The 19,405-nt window shown below is 48.5% G+C and overlaps 2 protein-coding genes across 2 annotated transcripts; both read right to left on the bottom strand.

Moving 5' to 3' along the window:
* Positions 1-11,915: 11,915 nt before the first annotated feature.
* Positions 11,916-12,773, bottom strand: LOC144108187 (neprilysin-1-like). The gene has a single exon (XM_077641464.1). The coding sequence runs from the start codon at positions 12,771-12,773 to the stop codon at positions 11,916-11,918; it is 858 nt and encodes a 285-aa protein (XP_077497590.1).
* Positions 12,774-16,070: 3,297 nt separating this feature from the next.
* On the bottom strand, positions 16,071-16,932 carry LOC144106908 (uncharacterized). The gene is made up of 2 exons (XM_077639869.1): positions 16,710-16,932; positions 16,071-16,244 (listed from the first exon to the last, which is right to left on the bottom strand). Exons 1-2 carry the CDS (start codon positions 16,890-16,892, stop codon positions 16,119-16,121), a joined length of 309 nt encoding a protein of 102 aa, XP_077495995.1. The 5' UTR covers positions 16,893-16,932; the 3' UTR covers positions 16,071-16,118.
* Positions 16,933-19,405: the final 2,473 nt, after the last annotated feature.

Here is a 19,405-nt window from a genome sequence, read left to right as displayed (position 1 = left end):
TTTTAAGCAGTTTTTTTTCCTTCACTGCTCTTGATATGTTCCTTAATAATTGCAAGGAGTTGCGGAAAGTGGAGAATATGTGGGCCGGAATGGCTTCCGGATGGTTCTACCGATGTTTCTCATGCCTTAGCCAAGTACTTTGTCTCACCAGGGATAAGTAAGACCCCGTTGATAATTGTCAAATGCTAGTCCATGTCGCACATCACCGGGTTGCAGATCACCGGCACGTTCCTTCTCCCTGTTCCCTTGACACAGTCTGTAACGAGCATGGCCATTTCCTTTCTTTCTTAAACCAACCACATGCGCTTCTCTTTCCCTTCTTCATACTTTGCGGACATCAGTGATGTCCTTCATTATCACTTTTCATCCCCTCCAACCGTTCTTTATTGTCCACGGGTCCTCCCCATTGCCTTTAAATCCCAACTGGGGTCCGCATCTCTGCCTTCTTTCCAGCGCTTCTCCTTTCACCATCCTTTCCGGGTGCACAATTGGCCGTTTCTTCCCTCATGGGACTTCTTGCTATCATGCCGGCCGTAGACGGGGGCACCAAATGGCCAATTTTGGTGGGCTTTTGCCCTGCCTCTGCTACCCAGGCATGGGGTTTTTTCCCTTTTGTTTGGCACGGGTTCACCATTTTTTCCTGCGCGCAGGATTAGTCTTTTTCTCTTGGCATAGGCCCACTGTTGCCGCTTTTCACACTCCTCTCTTTCTCCTACCTTCTTTGTCAATCGGTAATTTCTTCTTTACCCGTTCTTCTATGCTCACCCTTATCCTCATTCTTTCCTTCTGTACTCTCGTTTTCTACCCTCTACAGTGTCTTCCTTTTCTTCCTCCCGTTTGTAAATTGCGCCTTCTTGCCAGCAACCATTAAGCGCTAAACTTTTGGGGCACAAGAGCCGGCTTCCTACCTCATTCTTCTTTCAGTGACCTCTTTTAACGGTACTTTTCTGATCTGCTTTGCTCGCCTTGCTGCACCTTTTAAGTTTGTTTGACAGATTTTCTTATTGGATTTTGTCATGAAATCTTCTTTGGGCGCCTCCTCGCCTGTAATCTTTTTTTGGACTGGTTTACACAGGCTATAACTATCTTTCTGCAACCTGTGTTTTGGGTGTTACCTGCCATCGACGAGTCTGACACAAGGGGTCACATAATTGGAAATTGGCGTTTGATTCCAGCTTGCGTAGATGCAAACATCTTGTAGTATGGCGCTCTATATCCAAGTTGCTCTTATGCCACTTAAATTCATGATCAGCATCAAATACCGTAACCGCAGATACGAAGTCCTGCACACCAATGGCGACGACCGCAAATACGTCCAGAATACCTGCCACTACCAATGTGCGAATCATCAGCAGTGCAACTACGAGAGCTACGATAGCAACTGTACAGCCACGACCGCAACTTCCACGTCAACGACTATCACAGAAGAGCAGCTGCAGCTGCGCTGCGAACACGGTGGCCCCAACCTCGACATCACCTTTCTAGAAAGCAACGCATTTCACTAGCAATTACGGCCATGGTCTCGTTACAGCCCTTAAGAGCACGTACAGATAAAACCGGCGCGAGAGACAGAGTGCAAGAAAAAAGGAGAGCCAATAACGACCGGAGCCGAAAACCCAGGCTTGTGCTCGTTAGGCCACCAGAACCGCGCTCCGTCGGTAGCTTCCGTGTTCGGACTTTCGTCCTTCTACTGGTCCCGGGTCTCTTCTGGTCATACGCCACGTGCCACGTGCCTCCAGCCATCGGCTTTCTTCCTCCTGGCTGCCGGGTCTCCTGTGCCTTCGAACATCGCTATCCTGCTGTCCCGCTTGCCGAAACGGGCTCTCCACCAGTGGTCGTGCCGATGAACTTTTGGAGAGAAGTTACCTACTTCCCGAAAGGAGCTGACATCATCGTTTACACGGGCCGACGGCACAGAATACGTCGTGAGCTCAGCTAGGACATCGGTGATGACCTTACATCGCCACCTGGTACACAACCGGACAAGAAAAAGGTGAGAGACCCCTTGCATTTTACCGATGGTGTAAAATGTGCAGACAGTATCAAGCGCGCCAGAGAAATTGTAATGCCTTAAACACGCCTGTCTGGGGTTACACACGATGAGAATAGCGGCCATTAAATAGAAAACAGTCACTGAAACCGACAAAACCAAATGTTTCTATTGTTTTTAGGTTGTTGATCAACAGAAAATTAGAAGCGTACTCATTTCTTACGTGGAAAGTTTCTGGTTAGAAAAGAGAATAAAAACACCAACGCGGGAAATGAACCTGCGGCCTCCGCATGTCGCGAGCGGAGCTTTGCCAACCGATCTAAGACGGCGGCCGCGCAGACTTCTTCTTTCGAGGGTTTTTACGTTGCACGTAACCCAATCCTAAGAATTAAGACCAGCAACCCGTAACGGCAGACGTAGGAACATCCTGTTATACCGCAAGTGTCACGTGGAACGTGATCGAATGCTGAATGAAGGCGGAGGCTCCGCGAAAATATGCTATGCTTCATAAGGCATCAAGACTGCCACAACAGAAGCATTCCTCCAGCTATTTAGCAGCAACGTTAGGGAAGGGAGGCGTTTACTCACACGTATCAAGGAAGCGAACGGTTTCTGATGCCGACGAAAACCAAGTGGAATGTTACCTTTTGTTTTAAAATGTTGCGTTGATCAACGGGAAATTAGTAGCGTAACAATTTTTTGCATCGAAGAATTTAATAGAAAGTAGAAGACAAAAACTACCCCCGATTTACCAGGTTAGGATAAATGTGACTCAGGCGCGCTAACACGTTTGCCGTTGTTTCGCGAGTTGCACCAAACTTGCTTGCCGTCGTTCCTCAGATCGGGGCCGGGTGAATTGGAGACACATGGGAGAGGCCTTTGCCCTGGAGTGGGCGTAGTCATGCTCGTCATGATGATGATGTCGGTGCTGATGAAGGGTATGAAGCAGGTTATGATGACACCATGTGGTCACGTAACCTAGGTGTCCCACATAGGTTGCTGAAGCTGCCGGTTGCTCCGGATGACCGAACAGGTTACACGCTCACTGCACCACGGGTCGGTCACGTGGAGTACTCCGGCTGTGCAGCGGGAATACTGAATGCCGCTATGATGCCGTGGGAGAGCACACATTGTTCAAGTAGCCTGATAAAAACACATGCCAAGCAGTGGGTGCCATTTTAGCCTGTTATAATTGGATCCCCGACAGCTCACTGCTGAGTCACGTTGCACCCAAGAAAACTTAAAGGTGGAACACCAGTCAGTCACGACGCGCAGGGATCTGAAAATCACGGCCGCAGTAAACGTGTTAATATAGGTTTCACAATAAGACAACCTTTGGACGCTTCACACGCGCGGTTGTACTTATGGTATGCGCGCGATATCAGATTCAAAATTCAAGATATTGCACTGCTGAACAACGAATCTGCTCGCATAGTGGTGCAAAGAAATAAGACTTGATATGGGCCGTATATCCATAAGGTGCGCGCAAGCTTTGTTTCCTCTCTTTGTTTGCATTTCTTTTTAAAAATGAAAACAATACTCATAATGTACTTCTTGTGACGCTCGTTCATTCTAGGTCGTTTCACCGCGCTAAACGAAGCCTCGCCTTCAACCGGGGTGACATCGGAGCCTCCTGCCGCTTTCGTGTTGGCCTCTGCCACCGTTCTCCTGCAGACGATGCCACATCCATATAGCCGCGTTCAAGGGTGGACAGTGCTTCTAATCAGGCCCGCTCTCATCATCTTGTGTGAGCCCCATTGGCAGGCATCGGCGACACAAGTTCTGTTCTTCTTGCCGGTGGCCGCCGCAGGCCAGCTGAAACTTCCAAGTGCCGCAGCGCAGTCCACAAAGCATCATCGGCCAGAGCGACCACAGCTACCAGCGCTGACAAGCACCGCAACATTTGTTCACCACGGCGCACACAATATCACGATGAAAACCGCCGCAAGTACGACGACCACTCTCACGAACCATCCACTAGTACCATGCACCACAGCCATCTCTGCTTAGCCCCAACCCCTTATCGCACGACACACGCCAACCACAATCTCAGCTAACAGTTTCATGTACACATCTCCGTGAGTTTCACGCTCACATATGCATCAGTTTCGTGGTCAAATCTGCATCAGTTACCGCAACGCCAGGCACACACACACCAACCACAATCTCAGCTACCAGTTTCATGTACACATCTCCATGAGTTTCACGCTCACATATCCATCAGTTTCGTGGTGAAATCTGCATCAGTTACCGCAACGCCAGGCACAAGGGAAAAATCGGGCGACGGCCACAAATATACCGGCTCACTGAGCCATATCGGCATATCTACAACATGTTGGTTGCGACACCATCGATTGTACTAAATCGTGAAAACTATCCGCTGACCGCTGACGACACATAGGCGACGTGAACGTGCTGTTCTGCAATAAAGTATGAATTTTTCTCCTATCAAATGCAGTCTCAGCGTATCAGTGCTTGAAGGGAACACATGTATCACGCGACTGTAGCCAGGTTGGCAACGACAGTTGAAACCTAGGATCTGAACGTAGTAAATGTTGCAGTCATCACGAGTGAACCGATCGTATTTTTCGTACTTTGCTTCGTGAACAGCCAATCTCTCTAGCACTGATCCTGTAACATACGACAATGCAAGATACAGACCAGAATACGCTACTTTCGCACCGCGACCGGTTAGCGCGTAGTATCAGATATATAGATAGATACTTGAGGCCTTGCCCTTTGTAACGGTGGGCACCACTAGGTTGGGCACCCGGACCAAAAACAAAAACAAAAAACCAGAAGATGGAAGCGCGCAAGGAGAGAAAGAAAGATAAAACGCACAAAAAAGGAAAAAGCACTAAACAAACAAAAAAACACGCAAAGGCTAAAGTATGAGGCGCCATCCTCCGCCGTGCTGCCAAAACACTACGTGCAAAAACAGAGCTTTGTGACCTTGAAAAATTAAAAGAAGCAGCTGGGTTGTGGAGCGCTGTGTGCGATGTGCGCTCTGTTGAGAGCACTGCCGCTGCGGAGTGTTCACCCTGCATAGTTTCCCATTATCGAGGTGTTAAAACTGCCGAAGTGCATCGAATATAGATTGCTGATTTCCAGAGAATGAAATACGAGTCAAGTACCAAAGCACCAGTAAGTACTGTTTGAAACGGTCGACCGTCGCCATCGCCATACATTCGGGACGGCGTGAATAAACATCTTCCTTGTGGTCTTGAAAGCCTGTTTCCTTGCTGTGAGCCACTCTGTCGCTCCCTCCACCCCCCCCCCCCCCCCCCCCCCACCGCGGAGGTTTCGTGCGCCGTAGTGTTGCCCCACTGTGTACAGTACGTGTGGTGATGGTTGGTTGAGGCCTGCGGCTGGCGCGAAGCTCGAACCCAAGGTAGCTGATGTCATGTGCCCACCGTAGCAACCACTACACCGACCGATTGAAGCCCTACGCCAGTGCTGCTGCCCAGCCAAGCAAGGCAGCCACGCAAGTGCAGCCCGAAGCTACAGCGTCGGTTTTCAGTGTTCACCCTTTACAGCCGCATCGATGTACTGGGTTCAGCTCGGTTCAGCGTGGGGGCTTGCAGTATAACCGACAGAAGGCAATTATGAGCCCATTTCGATAGTTGGCACCAGCTGGCATTTGTAGCGATCGAGTACTACAAAACAGGATTGCCCGAATTATTGAACCCTCCCTCACCGCTTTCGTCTTCGCAATGGAAGCGCTAGCTTTGGCGGTCCCTATCACCTGATTGTTGTCAGCGAGTTGCGTACGAACGATAATGGGCTGACAAAATGGCATGAGAATTTCTTGCACTCACCGGAGGCATTTGCCCTGGACAAGGGCGTCGTTCAAGCGCAAAGAACTTGGAAGGAGAAAGACTTGGACAACGCGAGCGGTTACTTCCAACACAAGCATATTAAATACGCCTTGCTGCATGACGTCAACTGAAAGCACCACCGACATTAAGCAGCCGCACGCAAGAACATTCTCACCTTGTTAGTCAGTTTTATAGATGGTGCGTTGATGCAGAATGAACCCGCTTTTCTAATCAAATCTGCTCTAAAGCCCTGACACCTACTTACCTTGCGTGCGCTGAAGAAAGGTTTACATGGCTTTTTTTTCTTTTCAGCGCAGTCCAGACAATGTTCAGAAAGATTACCTACTGACGTCATCACAATCTGCTCACCATGGCAGGTGGCAATAACCCCATCGAACTGCTATAATTGCACACCTTCCTACTGTGCTGCAGCAATCTTTCATTCAGACATCGGCCAGTATTACCGATGTACTTAGACCCACACGATAGGAGAATTACATCCCAGAACCACATGCTACAAAAGGGGTGCTTCATACCGCATGGTTCTTAAAGCTTTTGGGAAGGGTTAGTCAATTTGGCTAGTTTTTCCAGATTCTAGGGCGTGAGAGCTTGAAAAGCTTTTAGAACCATGCAGTCTCAAGCACCCTTTTTGTAGCATGTGCTTCTGGAAAGTAATTCTCCTATCGTATGGCTTTAGGTACATCGGTAATACTGGCCGCTGTCTCAATGAAAGATTGCTGGAGCACAGGAGGAACGCATGCAAATATCGAGATAGTAATCTTTGTGAACATTGTCATGACTGCGCTGAAAAGAACAAAAATCCATGTAAACCTTTTTTCAGCGCATGCAAGATAGTTGGCCAAGCATATGTGTCAAGACGTTAGAGGAGTAATAGAGGCAGGTTTGATTAGAACACCTACTAACAAGGAAAAAATATATTGTACGTCTCCTGAGAAGCAAGTGGTACGTACAAGTTGTAAAAGGTCTCATGAATCTTTTGAAACAGCGGCAATTAGTTTTACACCCCTGTCGAACGCATGATACCGATAGCACAAAAAATAATGACAACGAAATGCAGCATAGGTTGCTCAGATGTTTAGGGAATCCCCCAAGGTGGAGTAAATTTGTAATCAGGGAGTAATTACTCATTGGCATCCACCCGTACGTATCCATACGGCTACAAAGGAAAGCTATGTACAGCTTTCTTGGAAACTTCGTAGTTAAAGAAAAATTTGTTCTGGTCGTTCTTTCGTTCTTTGACTACGAAGTTTTTGAGAAAGCTGTATAGCTTTCCTTTGCAGCCGTGTGGCTGAGTTCGGGTGGGTGCCAATGAGTAAATACTCCCTTATTACAAATGGAGCATACTGTGGCTCTGCCGACGCTCGTTCGGCAGCAGAGTTCCTAATTAGTGTTGACGAGCTCGAATTAAAAATATTTTGTTTTTGCATGCGGCCACTTGATGTCGGCGGTGCTGTAAGTTGACGTCATGCAGCGAGGTGTATTTATTGTGCTTCTGTGTCGGTACAGTTCGAAGTAAGCGGTCGTGTTGTCCAAGTCTTTCTGTACGTGTCTTTTGCGCTTGTACTTGATGGCAATGCACCAACTCGCCCAAAGGTCTGTGCTACTGAGTGGACAAAGGGCCTGCAAAAACCATCGCCAGTGGACACAACGGCCTCGATTAAAAGCGCAGGAAATTCGAAGGATTGGAACCAGCTGCATCCCTGCAAAATGTCTTCAATTACGGCATCGTGCACCGTTTACATAGTGCTGTTTAGTCGTTATTTCCGTATGGACCCTGCTTCCTGTGACTTTGCACGGCATCCCTAAAATCCGCGTTCAATAGATGGCGCCACAGCGCTTTCGAAATGGCGGCGCTCAAATTTCGTTCGAGTTCTGGTCAATACTGCGACTTTCTAAGGAAAGCAGGACTAGATTCCGACGTAGCAGGTCTACCGAAAACGTGAATAGTTACGAGGAAGCGAACGTACAATGGGTTGCGATGGCCTGTTTTCTTTAATTCAACAGCGCAATGTCCTGTGAATTTACTACTGTACGCGGAAAATTTAGTAACTTATTGCAGACGTCCAAAGCGGCATTCAACCGTACATTGTTGCCCGCCACGGTGGCTCAGTGGTTAGGGCGCTCGACTACTGATCCGGAGTTCCCGTGTTCGACCCCGACCGCGGCGGCTGCGTTATTATGGAGGAAAAACGCTAAGGCGCACGTGTGCTGTGCGATGTCAGCGCACATTAAAGATCACCAGGTGGTCGAAATTATCCCGGAGCCCTCCACTACGGCACGTCTTTCTTCCTTTCTTCTTTCACTCCCTCCTTTAAACCTTCCCTTAAGGCGCGGTTCAGGTGTCCAACGATATATGAGACAAATACTGCGCCATTTCATTTCCCCCAAAACCAATTAACAATAACCGTACATTGTTTGCGCTGCCACTGACTCAAAATGGGCGCCAGAAATTTTGCCGTTCTTTGATGAAAGCTAGCCCCATGGACCATTGAACAGCCGCTTTGCTGATGTAGATGAGGTCAACTTAATCGCAAAACATGTATAATTGCTGGCATCATTCTCTGATCAGAAGTTCATCGTTCAATGGTCCCACCCTCTTGATTTCAAAGAATATGTGGTCCTCGTAAACAGCGTGACTGCATCCGCTGCTTGTATTCACGCTCATCGTCACGGAAATGCATCGGGGCGCCGATAAGCTGCCAATTCCGCTGTTCAATTGATTCGTTTTGGAGACATGTTGGCGGATATCGATTGCATATGGCGGTGACGCTGTCGGCTATATTGCCCTTGAGTTAAGAATAGTGCCTGAAATATGACAACAGAAGGCCGTCTCCCAAAAACCCAAATCCAGGTTTGTTAGCTGTCAGTTCAGACTTGTGTAAATGTGGCAACATGGCAATTATATATGAAGCAGTCTAGAAAGAATTGGGAAGTACTCGTTCGAGCAGTCGCAATGTTTCTGTGGGAAGGTCCAATGCACCATGCATACCATGCTCATGGAACTCTCCTGGCGGCCACGTGGCGCATCTGTGAGCATGGCACACACATGCGTAGCACTCCTATAGACTATTCACCAATGGGGAGGTGATGCCCATCACCTTTGGTCTGCCTTCGCTGGAGACGAGTGCTGGGGTTCGGAGGCTGCGCGTTTTTCTTGCTTTCGAAGCCAAAACATGCCCGATACAAGGAGCCGCACGGACTCCTTACGAAGCAAAATTAATTTCACTAGTAATTATGTACTTTTACCGGAAATTACAGTTCCAAAGTAATTCGTTACATTACAAAATTATTAAACCGATAAAAGTAATGAATTACATTACAAATTACCGAGAGAAGTAATTTAATTACTGTAATCTTGTGGAGAGTAAGCAGCAAGCATCGGAGTGGAGAAGTAGACATCGGGGTGTAGATTCGATTGAACTAGGAAGAAAATATCGAAAGTCCCCCACGAAGAACACCTCAAGACGAAAGGAAAGAGAAACACGACCATAATGAAGCATAGAGCACTATGCAGACACAACAGACGTGAAGCAGTGTAGAGGGAAGTGGAAAGTACTCGTTCAAGCAATCGTAGTGCGTCTGTAGGAAGGCGCAATGGACTGGGAAATGGTGAGGACTGGTGGTAGTGGTGGTGTGTTTGAGGACCGTGAAATGGTGTAATAGTTTCGGGTCTGACTCTGTACAGAGGGTGTACAGAGAAGCTGTACAGCCGCTTTGTACAGAGATATTGGTGTTTTAAGGCACGGAAAACACCCAGCAAAATATTTCCTTCCTTTTCAGCGCCATTTCCTTTCGTAAAAAAAAAAATTAAAAAGTGGCTGTGGTTCAACCCAGCTGAGCCAAGCTCTGTTAAGCATGGTTTGTGGTTAGACACGGTTTAGCTTTGGTTCACCTCTATTGTATGAAGACTTCAACGAGAGCCAACTGTTTCAGCGAGAGCAAATCGCGTGGTGCATCACGTGCCACAAGTGCAAGAGCGAATCACGTGACACATCACATGCCACAACTGGCGAAGAGGAGCGGCCGAGCAGCAGCCAGCCCAGCTGCGGACGTGTCTGCCAAGCGAACAGCTGCGGCGACGAAGGTGAACATGAAGGTCGTAGCACAGCAAAAAAGCGGACACGTCACTATGGAGGAAAGCTCAAACGATAGCTGCCCGTGTGGACGCTATGATGGGGAGGGAGGGACACCCTGCGGCGGCACCCTACGCATCTTAAAGCATACCGAGGACTGCATGCAAGACCAGACGAGCATGCGCATGTTCTCGATTTGTTGACGGCTGTGGCAACGAGTGGACGCTCATAGGCGAAAAGTACGGACGGCTTTTTATTCTATTTTTACAGAGGGAGTTGTTAAATTTCAGTTTCCCGTTTATTTCGGGGTCGTTGGCGTTGTACCACCTGAGGTCATGGCGTCATGGCGTCATGAAAATACGCCACGCTAATTGTCCAGAATGCCAATAACTGATTGGTCAGAAGAAAATACCGACATTCGTGACGACACGTGTTTCGCTGCTGCACCTCTCTCGCTCCGTGCCCTGAGTGACAGAGCGGCACGCATACCCCAGCTAACCCCCTCCCCACAGAACGCACCTCCTCCACACCCTCATTAGTAATGCAAAAGACACCCGTTTCCAAAGTTAAGGGGGATTCACACTAATGAAAATAAATCGGCCGCACGATGTCTGCCACTCGCCAGTATCTATCTGCCTTCACCCAGGATGCCAATTGTTTTTAGAGCGGAAAACTCTACTGCTCCCATGCCGAACCTGGAGGTCATCTGGCATGTGCAAAATCCCGCGTGGCAGCTGCTTTGAGCTTGATCTTCATTCCCTCCTCTTCACAGAGCGTGAGTAATTGCGCTGAAAAGAAGCCGTCAAAATTGCCTGTTGTCCTTTAGTGTCTTGATTCCCGCAAACGCGGCAAAAAGGCGATGCATCTTTGTTAACAATGTATACTTGTATAGATTGCAGTAAGGCAACATGCGAAACCAATGAAACACTCTTTCCAGATTCCCTGCTACCTGGCCGCGATTGTCTGTAGCCGGGCTGCTAAAACTTAGGAGTTTCATCAGTTCTCAGAAGTGTGTACAAACGCAAAAGAAGAAGTCAGTACGTTTAGATCGTAGAAAGCAATAAAAACTGCAGCTAACATCGCGGAAACAAGGCCGCGTGCACAAACAGTGAGGCCGGGGAAACTTTCCTGGGTTTAGATTGTAAATGGCGCGTTCAACTTCGTTTCCGGAAATTCCGGAAACCTCGCTTCCGCAAAGACATAACACCCGCTAAAGGTGTCCAACTTCATATCCCGAAACGCCACCATCGCCTGATAGTGCTCAAGAAAAGAATTTGTCATTTATATGTGTCACGAGGTTACCGTTCCGCGAGATTTTTCGAGACCGAGGACCCGTTTTGTGCGAATCTCCCCGGCGAAGAAATGTTCGGCACCGGAAAGGACAAGAGCTCGCTTTTGTCGGTTCTTTCAGCATTTTTTTTTCTTGCGTCATCTTAGTAGCACGGAAGAGTGCAGTTTTAATGTTGAGTTATTCAACTCTGCTTCGTTCCGCAACGACGAATGTCATTAGCTCTTTCAATTGCATTCTTGTTGCACTGCTGATTCTGCCGATAGGCTCCTGCTCTGTTTCCTTAAGCTCTTTCATAGTTAGCTCCTACAATTCCCACACAAAACGATATTTCGGAATCAGATTCAGCGACAAGTACGCACAAGTCGAACGCTACTGGCTCATAAACCGCCATACACTTTATACGCTCGCAGAAAAAGCGGAACACAACACCCGACAAAATTTCTATTTTTAGATCCTCGCAAGGTCAAAATGGCATTTAAAGGCTATCGGGACAAACTAACACACATTAGTGCTCTTACTCAAAATTTTATACCAGTGCGCGCAAGCTAATGGCTCCCGACGTATACGCGAAGACGACGACACCTTCTACGATCGAGATTTCTATAGTTCTATAAAAACAGGCTCAGTGAAGGGCATTTATAGCCACATCATCAATGAACAAAACTTGGTAACGGAGAAGTCACGCGCACACAAACAGAAAACTCGAATCACGAACACAAATCTCAAAACAGTCTGCACTGCTTAGAAGGATTCATCGGGTCCCCGGGAGTGCAGTTAAAAGCCTTGGCGAACTGTGGCATGTGCTGCAGCGCGGGAGTGCAGATCGACTCGTGGTTTGTATTTTCAGAGCCGCCATAGCAATTGACGTAACACAGCGCGATGAAAAACAGCTGCAGTCCGCTGTACTTCTCCAAACCGAATAGGCTGCTGCTGTCCAAAGCTCTCTCTTGGGCATTGTAGGCATCCACAAGAGCGCCATAGCCAATTAATTCTTTGGCGTAATACCCTAGCTCACCGGCGCTGCCGGACGTGCCTGCTTTCAAGCTGTCCATCAGGGGCTCAACAAACGAAGAATTGGTTGCGTAGTACGCGGAAAGGAACAAGGTCGCCAGTGATAAGGCGACCTCAGCTCCTAAGCCGCCGTAGTTTAAAGACGAAGGGAGCTGCGGATCAAATAGAGGGAAGGATAGAGCGTAAGGCATCAGCTCGAAGTCTCGCTTGTCGTAGGACACGATGGACACCTCCAAATCTTGCATAAGATCTAACATATGTCCGAATTCTGCATCCTTTCTGACGTGCACCGACTGTTGCCAGTTCCGCACGAAAGAATTATTCAAGTCAGGCACATGGTCTGCAGCCAGGATTTCTTCTCCGGTGTGCTCGATGTTACGGAAGACGATTTCCGAAGAGCTCCAGTTGCTGACCACGTTGATGCCTTCGTCAAAGTACGTCCAGTTGGAAAGACGCCGGAAAAAAGCGGTTCGCACGGACTGAGCCACACTTTTTGCGAGATTAAGTGCTTCGCCTTGAAGGGCTTCAGCATAGTATTTGTCGAACAGCGTGTGCCCGGAGATTAACATTGCTCTCGTGACGCAGAAAATCCTGTAATGGGCCTGCGTCGTTTGGTAGTCACGGTTGTAATAGTTGAAAATTAAGTCTTTATTCGCGAAAAGGGCCGCCACTTGAACGGTGCACCAAGAGATCAATGTATGGAATGAGTCCGTGCCGTACCGCCACCAGAGATACAACACTCGCTCCAGATAACGGGGCGATGTGGTCGTCAGCGTGAGACTACTGTTCATCCTGATGTCAAGTTTTAAAAGCGTCGCTGTCCAGTTAACTTCCGTGAGGCCAAGCTGAGTCAAGTTTAGAAGAACGTCAGCGTTATTCTCGTCAGCTGCTTCGTAACGAGCATTAGAGAGGTAGCTCAGGGCTGTTTAGACCGACGCGTCTGTGTCCTGGAACGTCACCGTATCCTCGCCTTCGGGGTGAAAGCGTTCCTTCAGAAACTCAAAGTACGCCTCATCCGTGCCGGTCGCGAAGTCTCTATACCTCTTGACCACGAAGTAAAGGAACTTGCCAGAAACTAGGTTGATCCCGCTGCCATCGGGCGCGACGTCGAAGTCAAGGTGCACGTCCCAGCCCAGCTTCAAAGAGCTGCAGAGGAGCGTGTACAGAACGTCTGCGCCCTTGGAAGGCTTCGGCCACACGATGCCTGCCTCAACCAGCGCGGTCTTGACGGCTGGCAGCTCGTCTCTCTCCCCTTCGAGCACATCGACGCAGCTACGTCTGCACTCTTCAGCGACGCGGTCACCTTGTCCAACAGAGAAATGAACTGGTCGTTCCAAACGGTATGTCGGTTCTTCTGGCGCCAGCCGTCGCAGACGAAGTGCGTGAAGCTCTGGCACGGGTCCACCGATTCGTTGATGGAGGCGAGAAGTCTGGTCGAGTAGGCGAGGCAGGCGTGCGTCTTGCAGGTGTTCCCCCAGTGCGCTGGGGAGCGCCATACAAGTGAGGCGATCGCCAAGGCCACAAGCGTCACCAATACAGTGATTCCAAGCACGGCCAGAGTAAGCCCGAGCCGCGATTTCAGCTTCTGGGGGTCCTGGAAAGTAACATTATTGCCGTAAGAAAAACGATGTGCACAATCAGTTGGTCTTACCTACGATCTCTATAAACCCCCAAAATAACCGCTTTTCTAGTGATGAATCATCGATACTGACAAAGTGTGCACTTTTGGGGTGTCTTTGTGCGCAATCCAGGCGCCTTCTTTCCCACAGCTCCTATCATAGCCGCTGCTGTACGAGTACAAAAATACAAAATCTCGGCTGCTGACCCGAAAGACGCGGGTTCGATCTCGGCCGCTCCGGATGAATTTCAATGGAGGCGAATTTCGATGGCGAAATTCTGGAGGCCCGTGTACTGTGCGATTTCAGTGCGCGTTAAAGAACCCCAGGTGGTGGAAATTTCCGGAGCCTGCCCCTACGACGTCCCTCAAGCCTGAGTCGCTTTGGGAAGTTAAACGCCACAAACGACAAAAATACAAAATACTTTTATTTCAACATTACGTAATGTTAGGAGGTGCGCCCAAAAATCCTTAGATTGGCTTGACAAAGCAGCGCACCTTCTTCCTACAGGAAACAGCGGCAACAACAGAGTACATATGACAACAAAAAAAGTGATCAAGCTTACTTATACAAATCTGAGCCAAGAATTTGCTTTGAAGAACAAAATCAGGAGCATTGAAATGACAAGAATGATACACAATACAACACTACATAAACATACTTTTTCATAGCAGAAACATACAACAGATCTAAGGAGGTACTCAACAAATCAAGTCCGATGCCAGGATTTAAGATAGACAGCAAACCTTTATCAAGAAAATGGAGAGGATTCGCTGTAGGAATTAAGAAGGTTAGAGATTTGAAAGCGAAACATTTGACGACCGTAATTGGTCCTTCACAAATCCGCTGTAGCCTAACACTCCGAGATGAACAGACCTACAAACTGCATTAACTGTGTGCCGAATGAATCGTTTTCTATGCGTATACTAGAGATATCGAGACTAGGACATTACTTCACCTCTTGCAGTGTTCGTACACGCTGCTTTTAGAACACGTCATAGAACCTAAATGAGTGACGTTATTTAGAGTTTCTTTCTTCGCACGACACGAATCGAACCACTGCCGAATCAAAATTATAATAACTGTCTAATCACTAGACGGAAAATCCTGTCGGAACAAAAGCGAATTGCTTTTTCGCCGCACAGATTTCAGGTAACATGTGAATTGCGTGCCACGGCGGATTTGCAAGCACCAAGGAAACCACGCGAAATAAACAACAAAGGCACTTTTTTTTTAATCAGGATTAAATTTTGACAGTTACCCGCGAACCTCGTTATCGTGACTGGATGATGATACGTAAGCCTTCTATGTTGCCTGCAGTTTGAGGCTCTTCGTGAGCTTGGCTACGACGACTTTTACCTTCGCATTCTTGTTGATTGTGAAGAAATCCTGGATGCGTTACTTTCTTCCTCATGTTGGCCTCATCAATAGAGCATGTGCTTTTTTCTCGCCCAGTGCCAAGCTGGGTCTAAACCAATCATAATCTTGTAGCGTGTGCTAGGATATCAAAAAGGACGGCCCATGCCTAAAAAAGCCCATTAAACAGATGTGTTTCTATTTGCCACAGCACTGTGTCACCATCAGGGCCTGATCACTGCTCGCAAAGGATTTTCTAAATAAAAACACTCTTTGCTGATACAGCAGCATCCTGTCCTTTCGGCTGATGGCAGTTACGTTTTGGTGTTACTATACATTGACTAATTCCGAGCTCACAAAATCAGCAGAGCTAAATGAGACAAAGCCACTCGAAAGGAACATCATAAGTCCATAAGTCATGACACAGACATGCACTGAAAGCAGTACTGAACCGCACTCTTTTTTCCATTTTGTAAGCCTACCTATATTACTCGTTGATTTCTTTTAGCCCATGCTGTTCTGATCTGCAAATAATGAGTCAACTACTTGCTCAAGAGCCAATACATGCGGCCTTAAGAACACTCTACAGTGCTAGTTCCCCCTCTCAGGATGCGTGACTTCGTTCCTTCAACGTCATCGACCTATACGCGTAAGCTTTCTTCTGAGCATGCAGTCAAAAACTGCAACTTTTCTGTTACGCTAGGCGCGTGTGCCAGGTTCCAATGGCGCGTACCAGAGGCGATTTCGTCCTATCTTCGCCAGGGGCCGGATTGCCGCGGAAGCCGGGCGGCTGCACGAAGGGCGGCTGTTCGACATTCCCCGGGCTGCTGGACAGCGGCGAATCAATGCTGAGCGCTCCCGAGTAAACACCGTCGTACACGGGCGATGCTGGCGATGACAGGCAGGAGCCGACGGCAGCAGTGTCAGCGGAGGTCATTCCGTTCACACCATGGCCACGTCCCACCGGCAACGCCGCAGCTGAGGGACTGGCTGGACCGACACTCTCTGGACAGGTACCTCCAGCAGGGTCCGCCTTGCCAGATGGTCGGAGGCGGTGGCCTTTGGCACCTGCCGATGAGTGCACGACACGGCGGTTGTGGAGGTCTGGTTATAAGGGGTGGGGCGGCGGGGGTTGTCAAGCCCAAAAGTTCTACTGCATGCTTGGCCATGACACATCAACATCTCTAAGGTATGTCCTTTAAAAAAGGCACAACCACATCCACATGTGGCTAAAAGCTCAGTAAAGTAGGTACTTTGAGAAATTCAGGACGCGAATCACAGCGAGAATAAAAGATGTAGAAAACCAGACTCTAGGGAGCAAAAGGAACCCAACTGGCAGCTGCAGCATCACTTAAACTTAAGTGCTAGTCTTGTAGTGACTAAACTGCCTACTCCTCTCCTAGAGGCCTGCGTGCCGTGCCGGAGAGGGTAGGTAGGGGTCCGGTTCAAACATTAAAATTTATTCTGAATCTCAATCTGAAGCAGAACGAAAATGGCACCGAATGGAGTCATCTGACAGCTGGAACGGCCTACCGTGCATACGTCTTTGATGGAATGCTGGTTGTATGCGCCTGGGTGCACTGTCGCTGCCCGCAGGGCTCCGCGAGGGGCTTCCAGGTATGTCCGACAAACGGGTGCCGCCTTGGTCTCGACCGCCGGGACCGCGTCTTTGGCGGCGGCGCTCTGCTGAGGAGGATCCAGGCCTCCGAGCTTCATCGCGACTTCCCGGCTTGTCAGGCGGCATTCCAGCTCACTGACTGATTGCTACGGCGTTTTCGAAGAAGTTCAACGCGGCGGAACGGCTACCGAGAGGCATTCAGTCTTCTTCTCGTCTCGTGCCCGGCGCGCACAGCGACCGTGCTCGCCGGTCAGACGATGGCGATAGCGATGGGGTAAGGGGGGGGGGGCGCTTTCGAACCGTCAACCAGCAAAGAATCAGCAACGAAGTTGTTGTTGCCTCTAAACTGATGGCACATACCCATATCTTCTGCATCCTTGGACTAGCAAAGACTGGCGCTCGCGCAGACGAAGTCTCTTTCACGTGTTTGCGTTGCCGCGTTCCCTTTCTAAATTTCTACCTTCACAGATCTGGCCTGGCGGCTTCCCCATTGTGCCCTTTTTGTGCCGAACCTGAGACAATAGACCACTTCTTGCTGTTCTGCCGCCGCTTCTCTCATTTGAGGAAGCGTCTTTCGCAAATTCCATTTCATCAACTGGGTTTGCCTGTGTCCTCCGCGGTTGTTCTTTCCAATGGCCCTTCTTTGCTTGGACGAAGCGACAGGAGTGTGCGTTCTGCTGTGCGAAATTTCCTTCAAGATACGGGGCGACTCCCATTCTATTATCGTTTTCCCGCTCTCAGTCAGTACGACATTGAAACATTACAGGCATTGTATACTATTATGCACATTAAGTCATTGTCCCGTCTTCGATCTCCTAGTAACAGGACCCCTGTCCTTGTGTCTTCCAATCTATCAGCATACATACCATTACCATTGCTCGAGGCTGGTTTGGTTGGAGGCTCGGAATGTAAGCTCTCGAGCTCTCCTATCCGCCTCGGCATTCCCCGCAACGCCTGTGTGTCCCGTTACCCACATTATTATGTGTTGCAATTGTTTTTCCTTCGGCGGTAATTTGACTGTCTGTACTGTCTTTAGGATGCGGAGCGCTGTTCCCCCTATTTTGGCACTCTTGTGGTTTCTGCATGCTGTTTGCGAGTCTGTTAAAGTTATTAGGGACCTTTGAGCACGGTAGCCCTCTGCCGCCGCTAGGCCTATGGCAGCCTCTTCGGCCTCCTCAATAATGCCATCCCTCATAGTTGCGCTGGCCATTTCTTTGAGCTCATGATTAATTGCCGTTGCAACCGCTCTATTTCTGTTGTGTTGTCTTGTCCTTCCGTATGCAGCCGCATCCGTGTACGTAATGTTTTCTTTGTTGGCTAGGTTCTGTTGCACATACTCTACCCTAGCCTCCTGTCGCTACCCTAAATTGTTTCCCGCAGTTCATCGGGCATTCGTCAGGAAGGAGGACAGCGATCAATCGGGTCCACGTAGTTGTATATGCTTGGCAGCAGAGCACGGGCCAGCACTCGCGCATTTCTGCAGTGGAGTAAACCAGGAGCAGCACGCATTAGATCACAATTTTATTAAAGAGAGAATTCGGAGTGAAGAATAATGTACGTCAGCCGTAATCAAGGTAGAAAAAAATACGTATTTTCAAACCATAAGCGCAACACGTTTGTCTGGGTCGGCCCAGGTCTTGCCAGAAAGGTATGTGCCCCGAAAAGGCGCTCAGATGGCTAAGAGCGGCTAGAAGGAAGCGAAGAAAAGAAATTAGTGATATTCATACACGGTAAGTAAAACAGTAACATATAAAATGAACAAGAGGCACAATATTTCACACTAAGCCCTGTCATATTACCGCACCGAAACGAAACATCGCTTTCTATAGCTTTTTTTTTCTGGCAAACGACATATTACGTCGCTCATTTTGATATAGACCATTTTATGGCTCTCTGAATAATAGTATATCTTTTTACTGAGGAAAGCATAAAAGAATCGTTAACAAATTACTGTCCTACAAGCACAGCCCAGTTTCGAATATTGCTGCGCACTTCGATTGATTTTTGAAAATGTCTATCCACTCGCTAATACACTTGTGCAAAATTATCAAGTTCAGAATAAGGCAACTATAACTTTGCGGATCCCAGTTAGCGACCTCTAAAGTTGGCTCAAATGTTGAGTCCTAGTTAGCCGTCCGTTGTTCCACATTTGCGCGTCGGTATCATATATTTAAAGAAATATTGCAAATTTTTAAGTTGTTTAATGCGTCGGCGTTAGAATGCTCATTGCCGCAAAGTGTCTGGCGTTGGCATTGTCGCTGGCTTGTGAGGGCTCGGGGGAGCAGATAGAGAGAGAAAAGGAAGAAAAGGAATCAGAATGGAGAGGTAGGGAGGGAGTAGAAAGGGAGTCTAGTAGATCATATGATCATGGATGGACTGGATCACGCCACCTGCTGGCAGTGTCTGAAGCCACCAGAAAGCAGCGGCTGCTTGGTTCGAGGAGAACACGCACGCTAACACACTCTGCCGCATATTATTTTAAAGAGTTTATGGTCCCAAAGTGGCTCAGGCTATGAGAAACGCAGTACTGGAGGCCTGTGGATAATTTCGACCACCCGTGCCTCTTTAGCGTGCACTGACATCGCACAGTAGAGAGACCTCTAGTATTTCG

Source organism: Amblyomma americanum, chromosome 10 (assembly GCF_052857255.1).
Source record: "Amblyomma americanum isolate KBUSLIRL-KWMA chromosome 10, ASM5285725v1, whole genome shotgun sequence".
Taxonomy (NCBI): domain Eukaryota; kingdom Metazoa; phylum Arthropoda; class Arachnida; order Ixodida; family Ixodidae; genus Amblyomma; species Amblyomma americanum.
This window is presented reverse-complemented; position numbering and strand designations above follow the sequence as displayed.